Here is a 20,326-nt window from a genome sequence, read left to right on the forward strand (position 1 = left end):
GGGCGCCGCCGCCGGCCGCCATCTCATCTTCGGGCTATAACATCCCTTCCGGCCGTGGCTTCGCGGCGTCGGGCGCAAATATGGCGCGCTTCCGGCACGGCCTCTTCCTGTTCCCTCCGCCCTATGCGCGCGCGTCCGACGGGGTGGGGCTCCGGGAGGGCTTTGGCGCGAAATACTATCCTAGTACTGGCCCGAGCTCGTGCTGCCGCCGCGCACGGGGGTCGCTGAGGCGCCGCGGTGAGTGGGCCTCGGCCCTGCGGTCCGTGAGGGGGGCGGGCGGGTTAGCGGCTCTGGGAGGGTGGTGGAGCGCCTCGGTGTCTTTTTGCGGGTCCGACCGGGCGGTGCTAATGCCCCCTTCCGACGCCACGGCCCCGCAGGCCGCCTGGGAACCGGGCAGCAGCCCGGGGCGGGTAGCGTGCTCCCTGAGGCAGAGCCCTGCCCGAGCTCTCCGCTGCCTCGTCTAAACCGATAGGCTGGGGTGGGCAAGGGGGAGAACAGCACTGGGGAGGGGGTGTGGTGTGGCGTTTTCCTAAGCCCTGAGGCCTGTTTCCAGAGGGAAAATTCTTATTTGGGGGGGGGGGGGGACACCCAAACAAAAAAATCCCCAAACGTAAAAATTGACCGTAAGCAAAACGTTCGTGACGGTCTCATTCGCCTGGTCGCTGTGAGGTCTGGACGAAAACCAACAAGGCGTAGTCTTAAAACGGCTGGCGGTACGCCCCGGCCATCGCGGCGGATGGTCGGCGAGCCCCCCAGAGCCGAGGGGGAGCGAGAGGACTTGGTAACTTTAAGCAGAGAATAGCTCATAATCTGCTCTGTGAATAAGCAAAGTAGCCAGTAACAAGGGAATCGCATGTTTGTCAGGTGTGTTAGTCAAGCGCTGGACGTAAAAAAAAAAAGGAGTTGAAGAACAATCCACTGCTAAACACCTTCCCTTTTTCCTCTTCCCTTAGAGGAGAGGCGTCTGGAGACTTTGGGGAAGGTAGGCTTCTCTGAACCAACCAATGCATGCCACATTGTTCGTACGCACTGGAAGAATTGATGGCATTTCTATGTATCTGGCCATCTGGAGCCTTTCTCTGTTTTTATTTTTAAATAATAATTTAAAAAATCGTTTGTTTATTTGTTTTAGCTTTTCCTTGGGAACCATGAACACCTGGCAGCAAAGCAAAATTACCTACTCCTGGTTTGGAAAACCTATGAGCTCGGACAGAAAACTGAGGACTTTCCAGTACAGGTAATAATATTTATTTCTGGCTTGCGCAGGGAAACTTAATCAATGAAGGTTTCTTTACCTTTCTGACATCATTTAGGTTAATGTGGCAGTCAGTGAGAATATGGGTAAGGTTTTGAGCATTGTGTCATGACACTGTATGTGTATAACGAAAATGTTGTCACAAAGCTCTTGAATTATAAATTGTATAATGTATAAACAAAAACATTTAACTCAATCTGTGAATAAGTGTTAACTGTATTTGAAATATATATGAAAGCTTTTAATCGGGAAACTCAATTGTAGGCTTTGCAAGAGGGAGCATAACTAGCTGTAAGATTGACAGGCCATCAGCTTTAATGATATGTGAGTTATAAAGAGTATGAAATCCTTGTAATCTGCATGTGTGCATCACTTTCTAGGGGAATCCTTATTAAATCAGAAAGAAGCAGAACAGAAACCTGTATACAACTGGGTGAGTTTATTTTAGTAGAAGGGGAGAATGCAGATCAACCTTTTGTGGCACAACTCCTGGATTTATATGAAGATGGTAAGAGAAATAAAAATTTACCTCCTATCTGAGAAATCTTAAAATGTTTTAAAGATGCCTGTTTCATGGAGATGTATTTAGCCCATAACCCCATATCACTGGCCTAATTTATTAAGGAAATTAGGCTTTGGTAATCACTGCATCTGTATTCATATGCTCCCCAAATATTTGGGGCTGATGGCTAATTTAAAGTAAATTTGATAGATAAACAGAGAGCTTAAAGACATTAAATTTTTACAACCTTTTTGCTTAGTTGTCTAATTTAAAAGAAATGGTCCTTGAGGAAGACAGTGTGAGCTCATGCTTTATTTAGAGATTGGAGAATCAAAATGCAGCAAGAGCACTGCAGCCCTGGAACTTGCATCTTATTAGTCATCAGGGAATTTAGCAATAAGGTACAAGGCTAAATAAATGGGGCTCATTACTTCTGTCCCTTGTAGAACTAATTGTTTATAGATAAAGGTAGATATTAAAAGATAAATCATGGAAGCTGAGTGATAAAAGACTATGTCTGAGTCTGAATTAGAAACTACTTATTAGCTATGTCTGATTTCTTTGAACAGCTTTTGTTGTTTGTTTTGGGCCATCATAATAATGTTTTGAGGGTTTTTTAAATTCTTTCCTTTTTTAAAACATAAATACATATCACTCCAGCTTGTTTATTTACTAATGCACGTTTATTGTAACATAACCGAATATTCTTTTCATGCTGGAGTGAAACCTGTGAAACTTCCTTGAAAACAAGATTTTCCTTTTGTTATATATCTTTGACAAATTTGTTAAAGATATGTGGCTTTGTTTTCATTCAAAGATGAACACCTTAAAATGTAGAGAGTAACTTAATATTCAATTGTAATATGTTCCAAATGTGTTTTTTTAACTCTCTCCACACTGAATCTGTTCACAGTGTTTATTCAGACTTTCTTCTAGACATTTCAACAGCAGGATTCTCTGGTTTGTTAGGCAGTTAATAAATGTTTCTTGTTTACCTCTAAAATAACACTGAGATTACAAATACTGTTCTGAAACTTCGCACTTCTCCTTTTTATGTTACTGTTTTCAGTTAGTGGGGTCCGATTAGATCACATTTATGCAAATAAGGAACCTCTTCATTTGTGATAGTGAACTGGTGGATCAGCTGGTGTGGAGGCATTTTGTGATTGAGACCCTATGTAGGTATTATCTTAGTCCTTAAAAGTCTCAACTCAAACATTTTAATTTAGCTTAGAAAATGGGAACTGTAATCTCTTATCAGATGCTTTCTTATCTGTGTCCAGGGTGGATTTCTATCCTTGATGGCATTTCAGCTAAAGTCATTGAGGTCTGGTAATAACTGTTTGCGATACAATAAAATTCTTAATGTTCACTGACTTTTTTTCATTGTTACAGGTGCTCAGCAGAAACATGCAGTTGTGCAGTGGTTCTCTCATATTACAGAGATACCTCAGAATAAACAGAAACTGCTTAAAAGAGAGGTTTCTCCCCAAGAGGTGTTTTTTGATCAAGTTCCTGGCTATGACACTGATATAGCTGTGGAGACCATTATTAAAAGCGTCATGGTATGTACTGCAGCCCCTCTACATAGGATAGGATAGTTGAAAGCTGTTGATACTGTCTTTCCTCCATCCCAAAATGATTTTACTTGTTGGCAGCCAGCTCATTTAGAGGTTTGCGTGGAAGGAAGTAATGTGATGGGAGTCCTGTAGTGCAATAAACTTACGCTAGTGTAAATGTAGGTTGAAGGTGTTGCCCTATATAATGAAGGATTGCATGATTTCCAATAATAGGATCTGTGAATAGAAAATAGTTGAATGTTAAATTAACAGTAAATGTTAAGGTATGTGTGTTTTGGTGTGTTCTGTTTTTACAGGTAATACCACTACATCTGGGGGAGGAACTACCTATTCCATTAAACAAGGAACAAACTTTCTATGTAAAACAGTCTTGGGATGGGAAATGCTTTAAGGATTTGTCCCCTGACACATTCTGTAAGCTGAAAGAAGCTAATAAGAAAGGAGGTGGCATCCCAAACTCTTCAAACTCATTTATTCCTTCAGACATCATTTCCCCCCTGAAAAAAGAGACAGAGAGAGTTGTTCGGAGTGCCACAAAACCAAAAAATGTTGAGTTGGAAATAGAATCAAAACATTCTGCTTCCAAGTCCTCCCTCGCTAAGGAGAGACATTCACAAAGAGTGGCTAATGGCATCAAAACTCCAACAGCAAGGAAGAAGTTACAGCTGAACAGTATGTATATAGCAATATTCTGTCCATTCGGTAGTTTTGAATGTAATATGTTTTGTGCTTCTTCATTTTGGGTAGTTCAAACAATGGTAATATTCAACATCAGTATTTTTAGCTACCTTATTCAGGCCTTGGGGTTAGCCCAAGCCCTTTGGGTGCATCAGTTGTTTGTCTTATGTCTGTTATTTCAAGCAACTACACTGCTTATATCCTATTGCTGTTGCAAATGTTTTATTTGTAACTGGTAAGTCTAAGTTAAAGTGCTTGTTGGCTGAAATGCTACCAGTCAGCCTAACTTGACCTCAGAACGTCTCACTTTCTTTAATCTTCTGATGGTGCACTACAATGTTTACATTGGGCTGGTTGAATAAGCACATTTGATGCAATGTAGCATGCCATGTTTTCAAACTGGAGCTTGAGTAAAGTTGTAAGTGATGGAGGCGGGTTAGAAAATGGAAAAAATCAGTTTGTATTCTATTTAGTCATCTTTTTAGAGGAAGTGTATGCCTTCTGTATGTATTCAATTCCTTGTTCCTGGAGTGTAATGCCATCCCCTTTCATTTAAATGACAGCCACTGAGCCAGTTGTACCATGTCTTCTGAAAGTTAACCAAACCAGCCATATTAAAGCCTGACAAAAGTTAATTTTGCTCTTGATTTCTAGGTCCCACAAGATCTCCTAAAGGCAGGATCCGCGGATGTGAAGTTTTGGAACTTTTGGATGATGACTGTGATGCTGTAGCACCGTTAGAACCATCAGCTACTAAAAGAAAAGTGAAATTCACTGGCATTTTAGGCTCACCACCAAAAATACCTTGCGCCAATGATAAGTCCAAGTCACTGTTTGATACTGCAGAGCACTGGCAGAGGTTTAGTGATACAATACGATTATCCCCCTATAGTAAGGTCAAAGACTCCAGTGAGAAAGCCAAGAATCTTAATGTGAAAGATGACACTATATCGTAAGTGATAGCCTTTTTATAATTATTTTTGTATGGGATTTCTATTTGTATATAGTTCTCTTAAAGCACATTTATGAAAGACTTCTGGAGAGAAATGCAGGTGAAGTCTCTGTGTGTACCACATTTTGCCTGTTGAGATCACTGAGAGAAGGGGGGATAGCCTAAATAGTTTTAAGTGCACTGTGGTGAAGCCCTAGAAAGTGTGTTACTTGGGGGTGAATGAATGATTGGGGAGATGAAAAGAGAAGTTGACTTTAAAGATGGACAGAAGCAGTTTGTGGTTACAAAAACGGAGACAAGAGGTTGGAAATGGGAATGGTAGGATGATATGAAAGGGAATTGAAGCCATATTGATTGTTATGGTTTGTACTCATCAGCATGGACAAAATCTGTTTCCCTGCAGTCACTGTACGTATGTCATATAGGCTCAAATGTGCCCTACTTGCAACAACTATTGAGATATGCTGAACTATAGAAAGGGATGCGATTGACCTCATGAGAGTTCTCATGATAATTGTATGTATATTTTCATGCTAATTTTTATGTAGAAAAGAAATCAAAACTCAAAAAGTGTAATTATTTAAGTGTATCTTCACACAGCCTTTAAAAATGGCATTAAGCTGGGGCAGGAGGAGAATGGATCAGACTTTCTTGTATAAAATGTTGCAAGAAGCCAAAAAACAATCATGTTCCTCCTTTCCTCCTTTCAGAAAGTGAAGATGTGGGTGCAACGCTTGGTGGATCTGCACCCCGTTTTTGTCACTTATTATATAGCAAAAACCCATTTTTTATTGATAAGATAATGGCATTTCAGTGGTATTTGTAGACAGTTCTCAGAATTTTTTTTAGATCTATAAATAAAGTAATTCATCTCATTGTGTCCTTTGAACTAATAGGAAAATTGTATTAACAGTAAAGTGTTTCAGTGGTAGGGATGAAGAAGTGCCCAAGACACTCAAGGACTCCCAAAACACAAATAGAAAAATCTACTCCAAAGGGCAGATCAGAGATGCCCAAAGAATATCATATTTGTTTTCTCTTTCTCTTAAAAAAAAAAAAAAAAAAAAAACAAAAAAAACCCCAAAAAACTAACCCAAAAAACCCCAAACAGCAACAAAACCCCGCAACCAAACAAAAACGCTACTGTTTTGAGCCCCTGTCCCTTCAGTTTGGCAGTGTTATATTTGCAAAATAATTTGGCTGCTAATTCAGCTGTATCAGCATCTAATCAGTGCTCTTCACTGATGTATATGTGTCTAACTGGGCAAGTTAGGGAAAGCTGTTAACGTGCAGCAGCTGTCAGTCAATGTGAAATAAATTGCTGTTGCCAGCTGAGGGCGCATCAAGAAACAAAGTGGTATAATGTTGATAGGGCCCAAGTCAGAGACATCTGTTTTGAACTAATGTTAGTGCAGTCAGTATTGTCACAGCATCATAGGTCAGCTAGCAACTCTGACTTGTATGGACTCAGGGTCTCCCTTTAGACTTAGCAGCTTTCCTTAACTGGTTCACAAAGCTTTATAGAAATACTTACACTTCACTGTAAAGATCTTTACAGTACAGACCATGAATGAGCTATAGTAAATATTCTGTGGGTTTGGGGGTTTTTTTTGGCAAAGATATGTTGAAAAGAGAGTGCAAGAGAGGGGGGGAAATTGTGCTGCCAGTATCCATGCCATAGCCCATCTGTAAATAACTGTAAACAAGAATTCATGCTGGATTGACAGCCATAACAATTGAGCCTGAAGTTTGAAAGGCCTTTTCTCCATCTTTACAAATGTGATGCCAAGAGGAAATACAAACAGCTTTGTGTTCTTTCTTTACAGTTTAATTGGACATCAGGAACTGTGTAGTCGAAGCCCTGTACTGACCCCTCGTTCTCGTAGAATATGTGCACAGAAAACAAGCGCACGCATTACAGAGCAAGTTAGGTAAACTTTTGCGTCCGTGATATCTTCGTCAGATTGCTATTGATAGATTGAACCCTTGTGAGTTTGTCTAGCTTAATATTGAAATGCAAATGGTTCTAGAAGCACAGCTTAATTGCAGCGTGAGTGAAAACGGTCTTATGTTCAGAAACATAAAGCCGACTCATGGTGTTCATCAGAAAACTGACTTCCTTTAAACCAGTCTATTAAATAGCCATGGAAAATTAATAGCTCAGGTGGAAAGTGTTGGCTTGCTGATTACGATAACTACAGAAAAAGCTGCAAATGTACAAATGGCACTTTGTAGTGTGTAAAGTTGTATGTATTTTTTTAAAACTCATGTCATTTCTGTTTCTCATAGCATATTAAATACACTAGAGTTGAGCCAGGAAGAGGATTTTCTGTCCAGCTCAGGCAGCTCTTACTCTTCAAGTAGTGAGGAAGAGGAGAATGATGTGCTCTGTACACCAGAAAAGAAAACTAAATCAAGCAGAACATTCAGCACCCCAAAATCTTCAAGGAAGTCTTCATTTCACATTCCTGTTAAGACCCTGAAGAAAACTGTAAGGTTCCATATGAAAGAGCTGTTTTTATTATTTCTGAGCCAATTACTTGAATGCTTGATGCCTATGTACCAAATTTAAGTATCTGAACACCTTAGCTTTTAATGAAACGTTATCTTGATTCATATGATCTTTAATATGAGTCGGTTATGCAAATATATAAAACGCATATTGTGAATGTTGTGACAATGTTGATCAGAAAACTCTAGCCTAAACAGGGAAGATGTCGGATTGGTAACCGAACATAGCCGAACAAACTGATGAATCCGTTTATGGCCACCATTTTTACTTTTATTGTAAGCTGTGCACTGAGACACTTTAGTTCAATTTCTGTATAGTCTTTATTGAGTGCAGTTTTTATATATATATCTATCTCAGAAGGCCATAAGACCAACTTTGTGCTTGGCAGTAGGGCTGTCCTGACTCTTGAAAGCTTACCAACGTGCAGATGGTTACCAACGCGCAGATGGTTACCAATGCAAAAGGGATGCTCTACAGCACACATGGCCACACCAGAGCGTGGCCAGCAGTTTCTCATAGTGTCATGGCCACTGGTGGAGATGGGATACCAGGCTACATGAATCTTAGGCCTGACTCATTAAGACTCTATTCAGCACCATAGCCAGGTATATACTCTCAATGGCTAATTTTTACTCTGTGTTTATGAAATGTCTAACAGAAAACCTAGTGTGGCTAGAACTTGTAAGCACAACAAAGAAGAATAATTAAGATGTCGTATGGCTTTTTTGTTTGGACAATGAAGTTCAGATAGATCAATTTCTGGTTGCTTGCTGTTTCTTAAGAATGGGATCACTTTGTAACACAGCACTTCAGAAAAGCATTAACAATTTAAAAATTCTTCACGCAGTTAAAAGGTGTAGTTCTCTTTGTCACCACCCCCTTTCCAGTTTCTTTTTTCCCTTAGGAAGAAAAGACTGTGAGGCTTGTTTGGTAATTCCCTTTGTAAAGACTGTTTCCCTTTTCATCTTGTACTTTGGCATCCCCAGATAGTCTTTGTGCATAAGTAATGTTTGGGAAACTTACATGAATGATCAGTCTCCAATAGAAATTGCTGTATGTAGAAAATCTGTTTGAGGTTGTAACTTTTCTTTGCAGCCTTTACCAGGAACACCCAAGACACCCCGGAATGCAACTCCTGAAATTCCCAGGCGCAACCATGAAGCACAGAAACCAGCCAGTATACTAGAAGAAGCCAGATTAAGGTAATGTGTGCTCAAGGGAGGAAATCATCCTTTTTGTGTCAGCTATGCAGAGCAGTAGGCTATGCTGAAATAGGAAAATGTCATCTTTACCGTATTGAATAAATTTGGTAAAAATGCACGGTGTTTTGATACCAGAAGTGCATTTATGAATTTACAGTACAACACTAGATTTACAAATACTAATAGTACTTAAAATACTACTTTTACAGTTTCAAATTATTGTAACCAGTCCATGCTAAGTTCTTCAGAACTAGGTATCTGCCTTTATTCTGTGCAACATCAGAAAAACAAAGATCCTGTCTTATTAGCTTTAGATTGTAAAGGTATAATATCTGTCTCCTCTTGGTGTGTGAAAAAGCTTTACAGGTATCGTTGTATATCTTCACAGTGGAAATAAATGCATTCAGGATTGACTGTATATTTCAAACTGAGTTTTAGTTTTTTCAGTTTCCTATAAGTGGTCTTCCTTGTTTTATCCTACCTCTACACTGACTTACAATTTTTTTGTGAATTGCAACAGCTAAATCTTTATTGCTGCATATTCATGCTGTTTGTTTATGAAGATGACTGTTCAGCCCTCTTAAAACTTAAAAGAACAGTAGGCTATTTCTTTTGGGATACTTGACATTGGTGTTCAGACTTAAAGTATGTAAGAGAGATTTGAAAAACTACACACAACTGTGAAAGGTGGAGCGTCCGGCTATTTGTTTGCCTCAGTAGGCCTTTCAGGTAGAACTGTGAAAATTTAACTCTTAGACCTCCTATTTCAATTTTCTTTTTCTTTTTTTTTTAATCAAAAGGCTGCATGTTTCTGCTATCCCAGAATCTCTGCCTTGTCGTGAGGAAGAATTCCAGGATATCTATAACTTTGTGGAAAGCAAACTTATTGATGGTACAGGAGGGTGAGTTTGTTTGGTGAGACTGTAACCGAGGTCACATCTATCCTATGGCATAACAGCAGTCAAACAATCAATGCTACTTTTATTTTAAAAGTTATCATCATTTGGCTGAATTAAAGTTCCTAGCTGAATTTTCCTGGTATTTTTCTTCCTTAAGAAGGGTCGCGCATAGAAATAATGCGGGCTCCTTTACTGTACAGATTCAAATTAAAGACCGAAATAACTATAGTCAAGTTTAGATGTCTGGGAAACCATTTTTTTTAAAAAGAGATAAATTACATTTGTAAAGTATTTTAGGTTGTTAATTGCTTCAGTGATAATAAAAATCTTCATGATCCTCCAATGTGTTATGTGTCCCAGTTTGCAAATAAAGTAACTGAAATATAAGGAATTGCCTGAAGTGACAGAGGAGCAGTATTCAAGGCTGGTCTTCAGCCCAGGAATTCCAGCTCATTAATCCTAAGAGTGTTATCATTTTGCTTAGGCTGCTGAAAAGGCTTTCTCCTTTTGTAGGTGCATGTACATTTCTGGAGTGCCTGGAACAGGTAAAACTGCAACTGTTCATGAAGTAATTAACTGTCTTCAGCAAGCTGCAGAAAATGATGACCTACCATCATTCCAGTTTATAGAGATTAACGGCATGAAGCTGACTGACCCTCACCAAGCTTTGGTGCAGATACTAGAGGTAAGTAAAGCCTCTTCAATGGCTCTCTGGTTTGAAAGAAGAAGAAATCTTATGCTTTGCCATCAGATCCTCAATGTATTACAGGATTCAAGGCACTTAACGTATCGATACTTCCAAGTAGTCAGCATGCTTTTATCTTAGAGCAGATTAAAAAATAGTTAACTTAAGGCCATGGCCAACTTCTTGAACTATTTTGCTTTCAGCTGCATAAGGGCAGTGGCTGGGATATAGTCTGATTTATTACATCCACTCAGGTTTTTAAAAAAAAAAAAAAATCTAAACAAGATTTTTTTTTATATTTTCCCCTTCTATAACTTTATCTGCACATGTATGTTTAAAAAGTTACAGAGATGAGAACTCTGAAAGTCACTGTAGAAGTGGAATGATTACTAAGAGGGTTTTAATGGTTAATTGGTCTGTCATCGTAGCAATCCAGCTAAAGAGGGACTACCTCTGTCAACAATACTGTATTTCAGATTTCCATGACAAACTAGTCTGCAGCATCTCAGCTGGGACTACTGACTGTGCTTGCGTTTATATGGGTGTAAATTAACCTTCTGAGGACTGGATTAAGATCACCCAGTAGGCATTAGACAGTAACTGCTCAAGACCTTTGTTAGTCTAGGCTAACTTTAAGCCAGTGACCTGGAAATGAAATGTTTTCCTGAAGCATCTAGTCCCTTTTCTTATAAACTTCTGCCCCATTTATTTAAGTTTGACATCTTCTATCTGAGCAGGAAGTGGCATACATTGTTCTAATATCCCTATCCTCATAGTTGGAAGTTAAATTTATATATTGGCATTCTTTCCTCAAACCAGCACAGTGTCTTGCTGAGGGATTTGTTGTAGCCAGGTCACTGTTTCTCTAGCATAGTGAAATGCTTCATGACAATTACCTTATCTCATGGTAATGTTAATGTATTTTAACAATCTTTGTTCCTATCCTGTTCAGCATACATTTTTAAAATTAATAAAGAATAGGCCTTTGGAAGTAAAACTGGTTGCCCCCCATGGGCCCTGAACTCTTTAAGCTAGCCCAGTTAAATATCCTTCAGGGGAGCATGTAGTCAAATGAACCACTTATTTCTCTGGTTCCTTCTGCCACAGCTGTTAATCCATGTACCCTAGCTAGGCTGCTGCTACTTTTCTGATTGCTGCATCTCTTGCTGCGGGTCAGTCTCAAGCTCCAGTTTGCTGACGTTTCTTTGCATCGCTGAAGCAAATTCTGGAGTGTTCACTACTGCAGTTACCTCACTGTCATAGGAAAGTTTATAGAGAAGGAACAGGGACAGGAAGGCCTGGACAGATGAAGGAGATACAGTTAAATACCTGGGTACAGTAAGTGTGCCAATTCCACCACAACAAACTGAACTCTGTGGTGTATTGGATGCCCGGTTCCAGAGCAGTACAATCAGGATTTTCTGGGATCCAACTGCTTTATATGACTGATTCAGACTCTCGTGACTGAGTTGGAAACATGAAACAAATACAGATTATACATTATTGACATGCTCCGGCTTGTTTAATAATTATGAAATCTCAGGTCAGTTTTTAAGGGATTCTGGAGAACAAATACAATTTTCAAATGCAATCTCCGTTTTACTTTACGGCTTGACTCTGAGCTATGTTGCACAATTGATTCAGCATATAAAGTGTAACTTTGAAATGTCGTGCTTTAGTTTCTGTATATCTTTGGACCTGCAAGGGAGGAGGTAACGTACAGTCAGCTCATCTGTTTTGCCACATATATTGTTGCCGAAGCAGTTCTTGTTGAAGGTATCTTTTTAGCTTAGAGTTGAATAAATTATTTAGTTCTAGATCCTGCTGATGATCCGTTAATATTTTAATGGGAGTCCAAGATTACTGAAGCCAGGCTATTGTCAACTGGCTTCAGGTTTTCAGTCAGTGTTTTGCATTCAGAGACACCCTTGAGGTATGCTAGGTTTAGAGTCCTCCTGAGACTGGGTTCAAGATTTCTTAATGAATCTATATTTAAGACAAACTGCAGGAAATTCTAATGGCCTTTCTTTTTAGCTATGTATTCTTTTGTTTTCATTCTCCTTTCTGGACAGTTTTTGGTAGACCTGAGTGTCTTACGAGCTAACTGAATAGGAGTTAAGCTTCCTATTTCCAGGGGTTTGGTGTGATTAACCTGCAACATTGTTTAATCCTTGTCCAGTTACTGACAGGTCAGAAAGTGACAGCAACCCATGCTGCAGCACTGTTGGCAAAACTATTCAATACACCTGGACCGAAGAGGAAGACCACAGTGCTGGTAGTGGATGAGGTGAGACAAAGAATCCTTCATTCACTTTCCTTGAAGTAGCATAAGAATTAAGTTTTTGGAGGATGGAAAGACATGCTTAGAGTATATAATATGTGATCTAAAAGGAGTAGACTTAGGAGAGGAGACACACAAATAGTTCCTCTTAGCCTTATTAGGAAACTGAATTTAAATGGGCAAGTATCCTGTTGCTGTATTGTTCTCTGCCTTGGATTTCACGTTGGTTTTATGTTTTGTTTTGGTGCAAGTGATGGAATGAGTTGTTCTATCAAGTCCTAAATACCATAGAATTCAACTGTATTTTGTCTGGAAGCTGCTGCTTTTCCAGTGAGAAAACTCACAGTGAAATAAGTCATAGCCAGTTTTGAAAATCCTTGAATGTGCTATGTTCAGTAATAAATAAATGCGCACTTATTTTTTGCTGTAAGCTAATTCAGGTTCTCACATGGAGGGTCTTTTAATCTTGTTAGATGTAGTATTAATATCACAGTAGTGTTTAAAAACTCCAGCTGTTTAATCACTCTACTGCGATTAATACTGTTCAAACATGTAGTAGGACTGTGCTTTTCCAAAAGAGATTAGAGCCCTAATTCAGAATATGCAGTCCTATTAGTAGATGGATAAAGGAAACAACAGACAGCTTGTTCAGAATCACATAAGTCTTCTGTGGCAAAGCTAGCTGTCTCAAACCCCCATCAGGTATTGTAAATACAAGGCCATTCTTTTTCAGTCTAATTCTTCTCTTTCTGTCTCTGCAGCTTGATCTTCTGTGGACGCGGAAACAGAATGTGATGTACAATTTATTTGACTGGCCAACTCAGAAGCACTCCAAGTTAATCATCTTGGCCATTGCTAACACCATGGACTTGCCAGAGAGAATAATGATGAACAGAGTAGCTAGCAGGCTGGTATGTCCTAGCAGTTTTGTTGCTATGCTAGAAAGTAAGAACAGATTAAATACTGTACGCAGTCAAAAGTAATCCATGAGAAAAGGTAGGATTGGTTACATCAGAGGTTAAACAACGCTTTTATAATTCCCTTTCCTCTCCAGAGGGCAGATAATAAACACATAAATCTTAGCAAAGTAAGTTTATGAGCCAGCTTGCTAATCAGATGTTATGCCATGCAAGTACACTGTGTTCTTTTAAGAATGAATTAAGGATACAGATGTCTTTTTAAACATATTAAGATCTGGATAATCAAATGCTGTACTTCATAGTTAAGCTGCTTAACTCTAGAGTTCAGAGGAATTCTCTTCCGGTTTCCCTTCCTCTTTCCCCTTTCATTCCGGGCACCTAGTTACTTATCTCTGTTTGCCATCATGAGCTGGTAGATTTTCTGTCCGAAGGTATCCAGCAAAGTAAGTTGGATGTACTCTACAGCTGTGTTGAATACATTTTCCTAGGTCATCACTTCATCACAGCTCTGAAAAGTGATTTGCAAAAACAGTGCTCTGTTCCCACTATCATTCTGTGACTCAAAAATAGTTCCACAGAGTGTGAATTGCTTTCCCCCACCCGCTAAACCTGCAGATCAGCTGAGTCCATATAGTCACAAGAGAGAATAATTTTGCATAAGAAATGCAAAACTCATGCCTCCTGTAGAATATGAAAGGCAGTGCACCATCTATAACGTAGATCGTCCTTCTCATCTGAAAGCAGTTTTTATTAGCTTGAGCCAGAAGAGAATTTAATTCTTGGCTGGTTGCTAACGTGAAGTCAATAGTATGACTGTATACATGTATACAGATTTGCTAAAGGAGAGATGAATATGTTTTCATAGCTTTTGCTGTTACTGTATTAAAAAATGAAGTGTAAACAGTTGTAATCAAAAGATTTTCATATTAGCTGGCTCTGATTTGTTTACAAGTTTTGTAAGAGAATTTTGAATCCTAATATCAGCAGCACTTGCTCCTCAGGCCTTTCAGTGGGTACGTCCAACCGGTGGTCCTCACTCAGTCACAGTTTTGTGGATTTGCACGTTTATTTCACAAATGTGAAGTGGAAGAATTGATTAGAGCGTATCACTTCGAGGGGAAGGAGGTGAAAGAGAGACTGATGCTCCTACCAGAGAAGATAAAACTGCTAACTATACAGGCTATGCTAGAGCAGTTTAAAGTTTTCAAACACTACAAATGCTTCTCACTGTATTGTATTATTTACTATAGGGCCTCACCAGAATGTCCTTTCAGCCCTACACCTACAAACAGTTACAGCAAATTATTTCATCCAGACTGAACAGCATGAAGGCATTTGAAGAGGATGCAATTCAGCTAGTTTCCAGAAAGGTAAGCACAGTACAGATGTATGTCCTTTGTGTTGTGCTAGGTAAAGAGCGTGGGGGGCAGCAGGGGAGAATTTTGTTACAGTAGTCAGACTTGGTTCTGTGGTTATGTTTCTGTATTGGAGAAAGTGGGGCACAAGTAGCGGATCATACACTATGCTCAGGGTATTTTCGCAGGAAACATTGCTAAAGCAGTGTCCTTGCTTTTTCCACCTACTTTGAGAAGGCAGCAGTATATTCCAAGAGCTGGAGGCATGACAAGAAGAGTCGTGATAATGCATTAATGATAAGATGTCAGCTTTCTCCAGTGTTTGGCATAATGTGAGTCATTGGATGATCTTGAAAAAAAAACTAGTATGCCAGTGACAGTGGAAATATCCATATTCATTTTCTTTCTCAAGATGTTTAAAGCCTTGGCATAATAGATAGTACCTGTTCTGTTGCCAGTCTTAATACTCAGTTGTACAAAAAATAAATAATGCATTAGGGATCAGTAGCTTTTCAAAATAAGACGTTAAACAACGTATACATCTTATGTTAGCAATTATATGTTAAAATAATCTATTAAAATTATGTTAGAACATCTGTCAACCAGTATACGCTTAAACTTTTTCTGATAAGCATCATTGTAGGTTTTAAAAAAAAAAAGTACTCATAAATATGTCAGAACTAAATATAAGCATTTGTTTTGTTATGAAGGATCCACCTTTTTGTAAGAATAATAGGGATGATTTTGCAGACTGAATAATCTGCAATGTTTTTCTAGTATGATTTTTCTTCAGAAAAATCTAGAAAAATAACTTGCAATTAGATTTTCTAAAGGGTTTCTCATTCTTGGCTCCAGCTGGGTTCTAGGGCTTTCATATGTTGTCAGCATCTACTGGGAAAACTAGGCCAGTACTGTATCTAGCGAATGTTCGTAGCTTTATTAAAATTGTAAACCACAAGTGGGGTTTTAAGAAGTATTTCGTTTCAGAAATTTCAGACACGTAAAAACTTTCAGGCACTTGTAAATATAAATTCACTATCCCAGATGTTTACGTGAGACCCACTAACTAATAGTGTACTCTTAAAATCAATATTCTATTAAGTATGGAAAAACTGAGGAGTTTTTTGCCCCCCTTTTTTTCTTTGCATGAACATGGATTGTGGTAGGGTCTTTATTGATAACATTTCTGAAAACTTTCGGTGTTGAACTGAACTGCTCACATTGAATTTCCTGGATATTTTTTTTAACCTCTGACTTCTGTGGTTACAGAAAAAAGTTCAGTCTTGAATTTGTGATGACCAGATCGGGGTCGGGGTGCGAGAGGGTTGCGGGAGGGTTGCTTCTGCTGGTTTTGGTCAATAAGATTGTTATTTAAAATCTGGGATTCTAGTAACATAGTTCACAGTAGTATTGCTCTCCTGTTTTGTGGTCAGGTTGTGGGGGTGTTTTTTTGTCTATTGATTCTTGCTAAACTCTTTTCTCAACTTGTAGGAAATATTGCTACAAACCTATCATGTTTACTTTCAGGTCGCAGCACTGTCTGGTGATGCAAGGCGTTGCCTTGATATCTGCAGAAGGGCCACTGAGATCTGTGAGTTTTCTAGCCAAAAGAGAACCCCTGAAATAGTCAGGATGGCCCATGTAACAGAAGCCATAGATGAAATGTTTTCATCACCTTATATAAAAGCAATCAGGTAAAATAATTTCTTGGAGGATTTCTTTGCTTTTGTCTTTTTCACTGGGCTATTTTTTCCAAAACATTTCAGTCTGTCCTCACCACAGAGCATCATGCTTTGTTGAAGTATGATACAAAACAAACCTTGCAGCACAGCTAGGAGGGAGAGCTACAAAATAGGAATTAAAGACAGGGGAAACAAAGGCATAGAAATCACTTGTACAAGTTTATACAGGATGTTTCCATGTTAGTGTGCTAGCTAGCTCAGATCAGGAGGGGGCTTTTGAAATTTCCTGATTGTCCCTGCTTACCATACACTGATTTCACTGAACAGCAGTTTCCAAGTACATATATTTGAATTCCTTCCAGTTGGAACTAAACCTGGAAGATACACTCAGGAGCCCACAACTGCAAACACTACTGGTTATTCAGCATACTGGACCAGACTTTGAGCTAGACTGAAGGAAAAACCACTCAGACGTGCATAGTGTAGGCACTGGGTCCTCAAGAGTCAACTATTCCCCTCTACATATCCACTTGTACTATGCCACTGTCTTTGCTCGCTTAGATGCAGCCACAGATGTCTGAGCAGGATGCAAGACCTCCCCGTTTGAACTGGTTTCTTTCTTTAACATAAATAGATTCTGTTAGGACTTCCAAAAGGTTTCCTGAGGGAATACATGTGAGGAATTCTGTTGCCCTTCAGTGCTCTGCACGAGCTCTAACTGGTAAAGTGCTTTACCATTTTCTGGTCAAAAGGAAGTGAATCTGTTTCAGCAGGGAAGGGGGCATAAGGGGTGCAAATATAATATTTTGTTGGGTATGTAAGTACTGCTTTTACTGTGCTACTTGGGCCTGAAAACCTCAATGTTAATTTGTTAATTCATAAGTGTAAGTTGACCATAACACACTGCAGAACATGTATGATGTACGGAATTAAATGTTGTGTTCAGATACATTGAAAGAAAGGTGAGGTGAAGTGAAATGCAGTGTATTGTGGTGCCAGAGTTGCAGGCTGTAATATAATGGCTAGCTGACAAAAACTAACCCTCCCGGGTAGAAAAATACCCTGCATTTAAATATGTGGTTACCAAGCAATTTCCCTTCCAGACTTCTTCCTAAGGTTTCATAAGTTCTAAACTCGGCAGATTGATTTTTGTCTGTTTTGTTTTGATATTCAGGAATGCCTCATTGCATGAACAAATCTTTTTGAAAGCAATTTTGGCAGAGTTTCGCAGGGCAGGAGTTGAGGAGGCAACAGTTCAACAGGTATGTTTGTGTTTCAGAGTACTTTTTTTTTTCTTTTACAAAAGGGGGGGCACTGTCAAAATTATCACGCAAAAGTGTATATATTTAAATATTTGGGGGTTTTATTCTTAAAATTTAATGGCAAACAATATGATAGCAAGGTAAATTGGGGCATGGCTATCCAGGTGAGGTGTAAAGCCTATTTGAATGCTACCACCTGCTTTTCAATGGGACTAAATACTTATAATTGGAAACACCTGCTGTTGTATTAATGTTACCAGTGATCTGGATCACAAAGTGATTTTTTTGGCCTGCACCTGAAAATATTGCATGCCTCCACCTAACATGCTTTGTAACAGGAAAAATAAAAGAGAACCTGAAAATATCAGGCAACATAGATCAAGGAGGAAAACTGAAAGCTGATTCCAACTTGTGTATCGCTGTCTTTCTCAATAGAGGCAGGTATATCACTAGTAACTTCAATTTTTTTAGTAGACCCATAAAATACTTGGCACCAGCAGAGCTGTGAAGACTCTGCACAGAGTCCACGTCATGATTCACAGTATGGAAGCTAAATGTTAATATGTATATAAATAGACAGTTCTAAACATCTTTATATAAAATAACCTGCCAGTTTTTTATCTGGTTCTATGGGTTTGTAAGTAAGCATTTTAATTGCGTTTTCCATTACTGGCTCCTGAACATCTGCATAGATACACTGGGCGATTAGTTCTTGAACTTCAAAGAATACTTTGTTAGACTGATTTGTTACATTTTTCCCTTAGTTTTCCTCTAACACCAAAAAGGTTTTCATTCTGCTTTTTGTAAACAGAAAAGCCGAAGACCCCAACTGATTCTTGTTACAGATTTACTAGTCTGCATGATTGGTGACAAGTGCATTCTCCTGTGGTTGAAGGTCTATCATGCCTTTCTAAGCTGTGATCTTTCATGTTTGTAGTCAGTGTGACTTGTGCTTACTTGTCACTGGGCCTGAATATCACTTCTGAGCAGATTGATATGTAATTGGTTGTATGTCAGCTCTTAATCTTCTGGATAAGCTTTAGTCCACGTAGTCCAGGGGAGAAGAGGTGTAGTAGCAGATAAAATGATCTAGTTAAAAATTGCAGACAAGGTAGGTTGCTACTTGTTTTGCTCTTTGGCTATATAAAAAAGGAAACTCTAGCTTGGAATTGTTACTTCCTTGACAAAGTCCTAACAGGTTGTGCTAAAACAGCAGCATGTGTGTATTTCATCTGAATGGAGCTAGTTTTTCCTCCCCTCCCATAGACATGGAGGGAAGGAAGCTTCTCTTTTCACCTTGGCCTACTAGATTGCAGCAGGAGGTGAACATGACCTGTGTCCTTTTCTTTATTTTAATAGGTCTATCATCAACACGTAGTGTTGTGTAGAATTGAAGGCATGCAGAGTCCCACAATATCGGAAATTATGGCTATTTGTTCAAGACTTGGTGCCTGCAGGCTCTTGCTGGTGGAGTCCAGTAACAAGTATCTTCACATGCGGGTGCGACTAAATATCAGCCAGGACGATGTCATGTATGCACTCAGGGATGAATAAGGCAATAGAGATTTTATTTTTTTAATATGTATAAATATTTTAAATATTTTCTATTTTTAATTTTTTTAAATTGTTGATAAAATGGAAATAGTGAAATGTATTTTTTCTAAATACTTTGCTTAAATGTTTGATGTATTAAAGCACTTTTTGTATAATAAAGAATTTGCTTCAAGGCATTTTAAGTATTTGAAATCAAACTATTTATTAAAATATTTTTATGTGCTCTTAAATGGTCCCCTTTCAGCTGAGGTGTATGAACTTGAAATTGATTACTTGCATCACTGCTAATGCTAAGGAGCTTTTTTTTTTTTTTAAGACTAACAGTGTCTTTGTGGCATTGCAGTTATGTAGCTTTCTTCATTGACTTTTGTTGAGTATAAAAGACATGATTAAAATGTGCTTAAACTTACATGAGTGATATAATGAAATGGAACTTTCAGTTTGCAGTCAAGGCTGAATATTTGAATTGAAGAGACTGTTTGCTACCAGTAAAGTAAAAGTACCAGAAGAAATTTGTCATTCAAGTAACCAACTTTTTTTTTAATTGATTGATATCAAGGATTGCTTCAAAGAAATTGCCTTGGGTAATCCAGGTCTGTTGAAATCTGCTTTCATGATCAAACTGTTCACCAAAATGCATTAGTCATTTGGAGACAGATAGTTTGAAAACACTTTTTAAAGTGGACACTTTTAAAATTGTTGCTGTGGAACAGGCTCCAAAAGCTGTTCTTGTTGAGTGATCTTAGTAAATAAAAAATGGAAGTGGCCTAAGCTGCGGGTACTAGAAAAGTGATTTCTCACAGAGAGCTCGCTTTTGTGAGACTGTAAGATTAGGCAATGAATTTGTAGGTGTCTCTTCAGATACCCTGGCAAACTGAATGTGATCTCTATAATATGGCTGCAGTTTATACAGTGAACTAAAATCTTTGTAGCAGCTTCAAAAAACTGTAAAAATGGATGTTACGTAGAAAAATTAATTCATTGCAATGTATTTCCTAAATCCTACA

General features: G+C 38.7%; 1 protein-coding gene across 2 annotated transcripts; it reads left to right on the forward strand.

Moving 5' to 3' along the window:
- The first annotated feature begins 167 nt into the window (after positions 1–167).
- Positions 168–19,493, forward strand: ORC1 (origin recognition complex subunit 1). 2 transcript variants are annotated; one of them, XM_076340198.1, is made up of 17 exons: positions 168–237; positions 1,133–1,237; positions 1,636–1,763; positions 3,153–3,322; positions 3,634–4,009; positions 4,670–4,967; positions 6,794–6,898; positions 7,257–7,458; positions 8,575–8,681; positions 9,482–9,583; positions 10,094–10,265; positions 12,445–12,552; positions 13,308–13,457; positions 14,717–14,836; positions 16,349–16,515; positions 17,678–17,765; positions 19,125–19,493. In XM_076340198.1, the coding sequence occupies exons 2-17, from the start codon at positions 1,149–1,151 to the stop codon at positions 19,317–19,319; spliced, it is 2,577 nt and encodes an 858-aa protein (XP_076196313.1). In that variant the 5' UTR covers positions 168–237; positions 1,133–1,148; the 3' UTR covers positions 19,320–19,493. The 2 variants fall into 2 exon arrangements, with proteins under 2 accessions (XP_076196313.1, XP_076196314.1); XM_076340199.1 differs by lacking the exon at positions 13,308–13,457.
- Positions 19,494–20,326: the final 833 nt, after the last annotated feature.

The sequence above is a fragment of the Aptenodytes patagonicus genome, chromosome 5 (assembly GCF_965638725.1).
Source record: "Aptenodytes patagonicus chromosome 5, bAptPat1.pri.cur, whole genome shotgun sequence".
NCBI classification, from domain to species: Eukaryota; Metazoa; Chordata; class Aves; order Sphenisciformes; family Spheniscidae; genus Aptenodytes; species Aptenodytes patagonicus.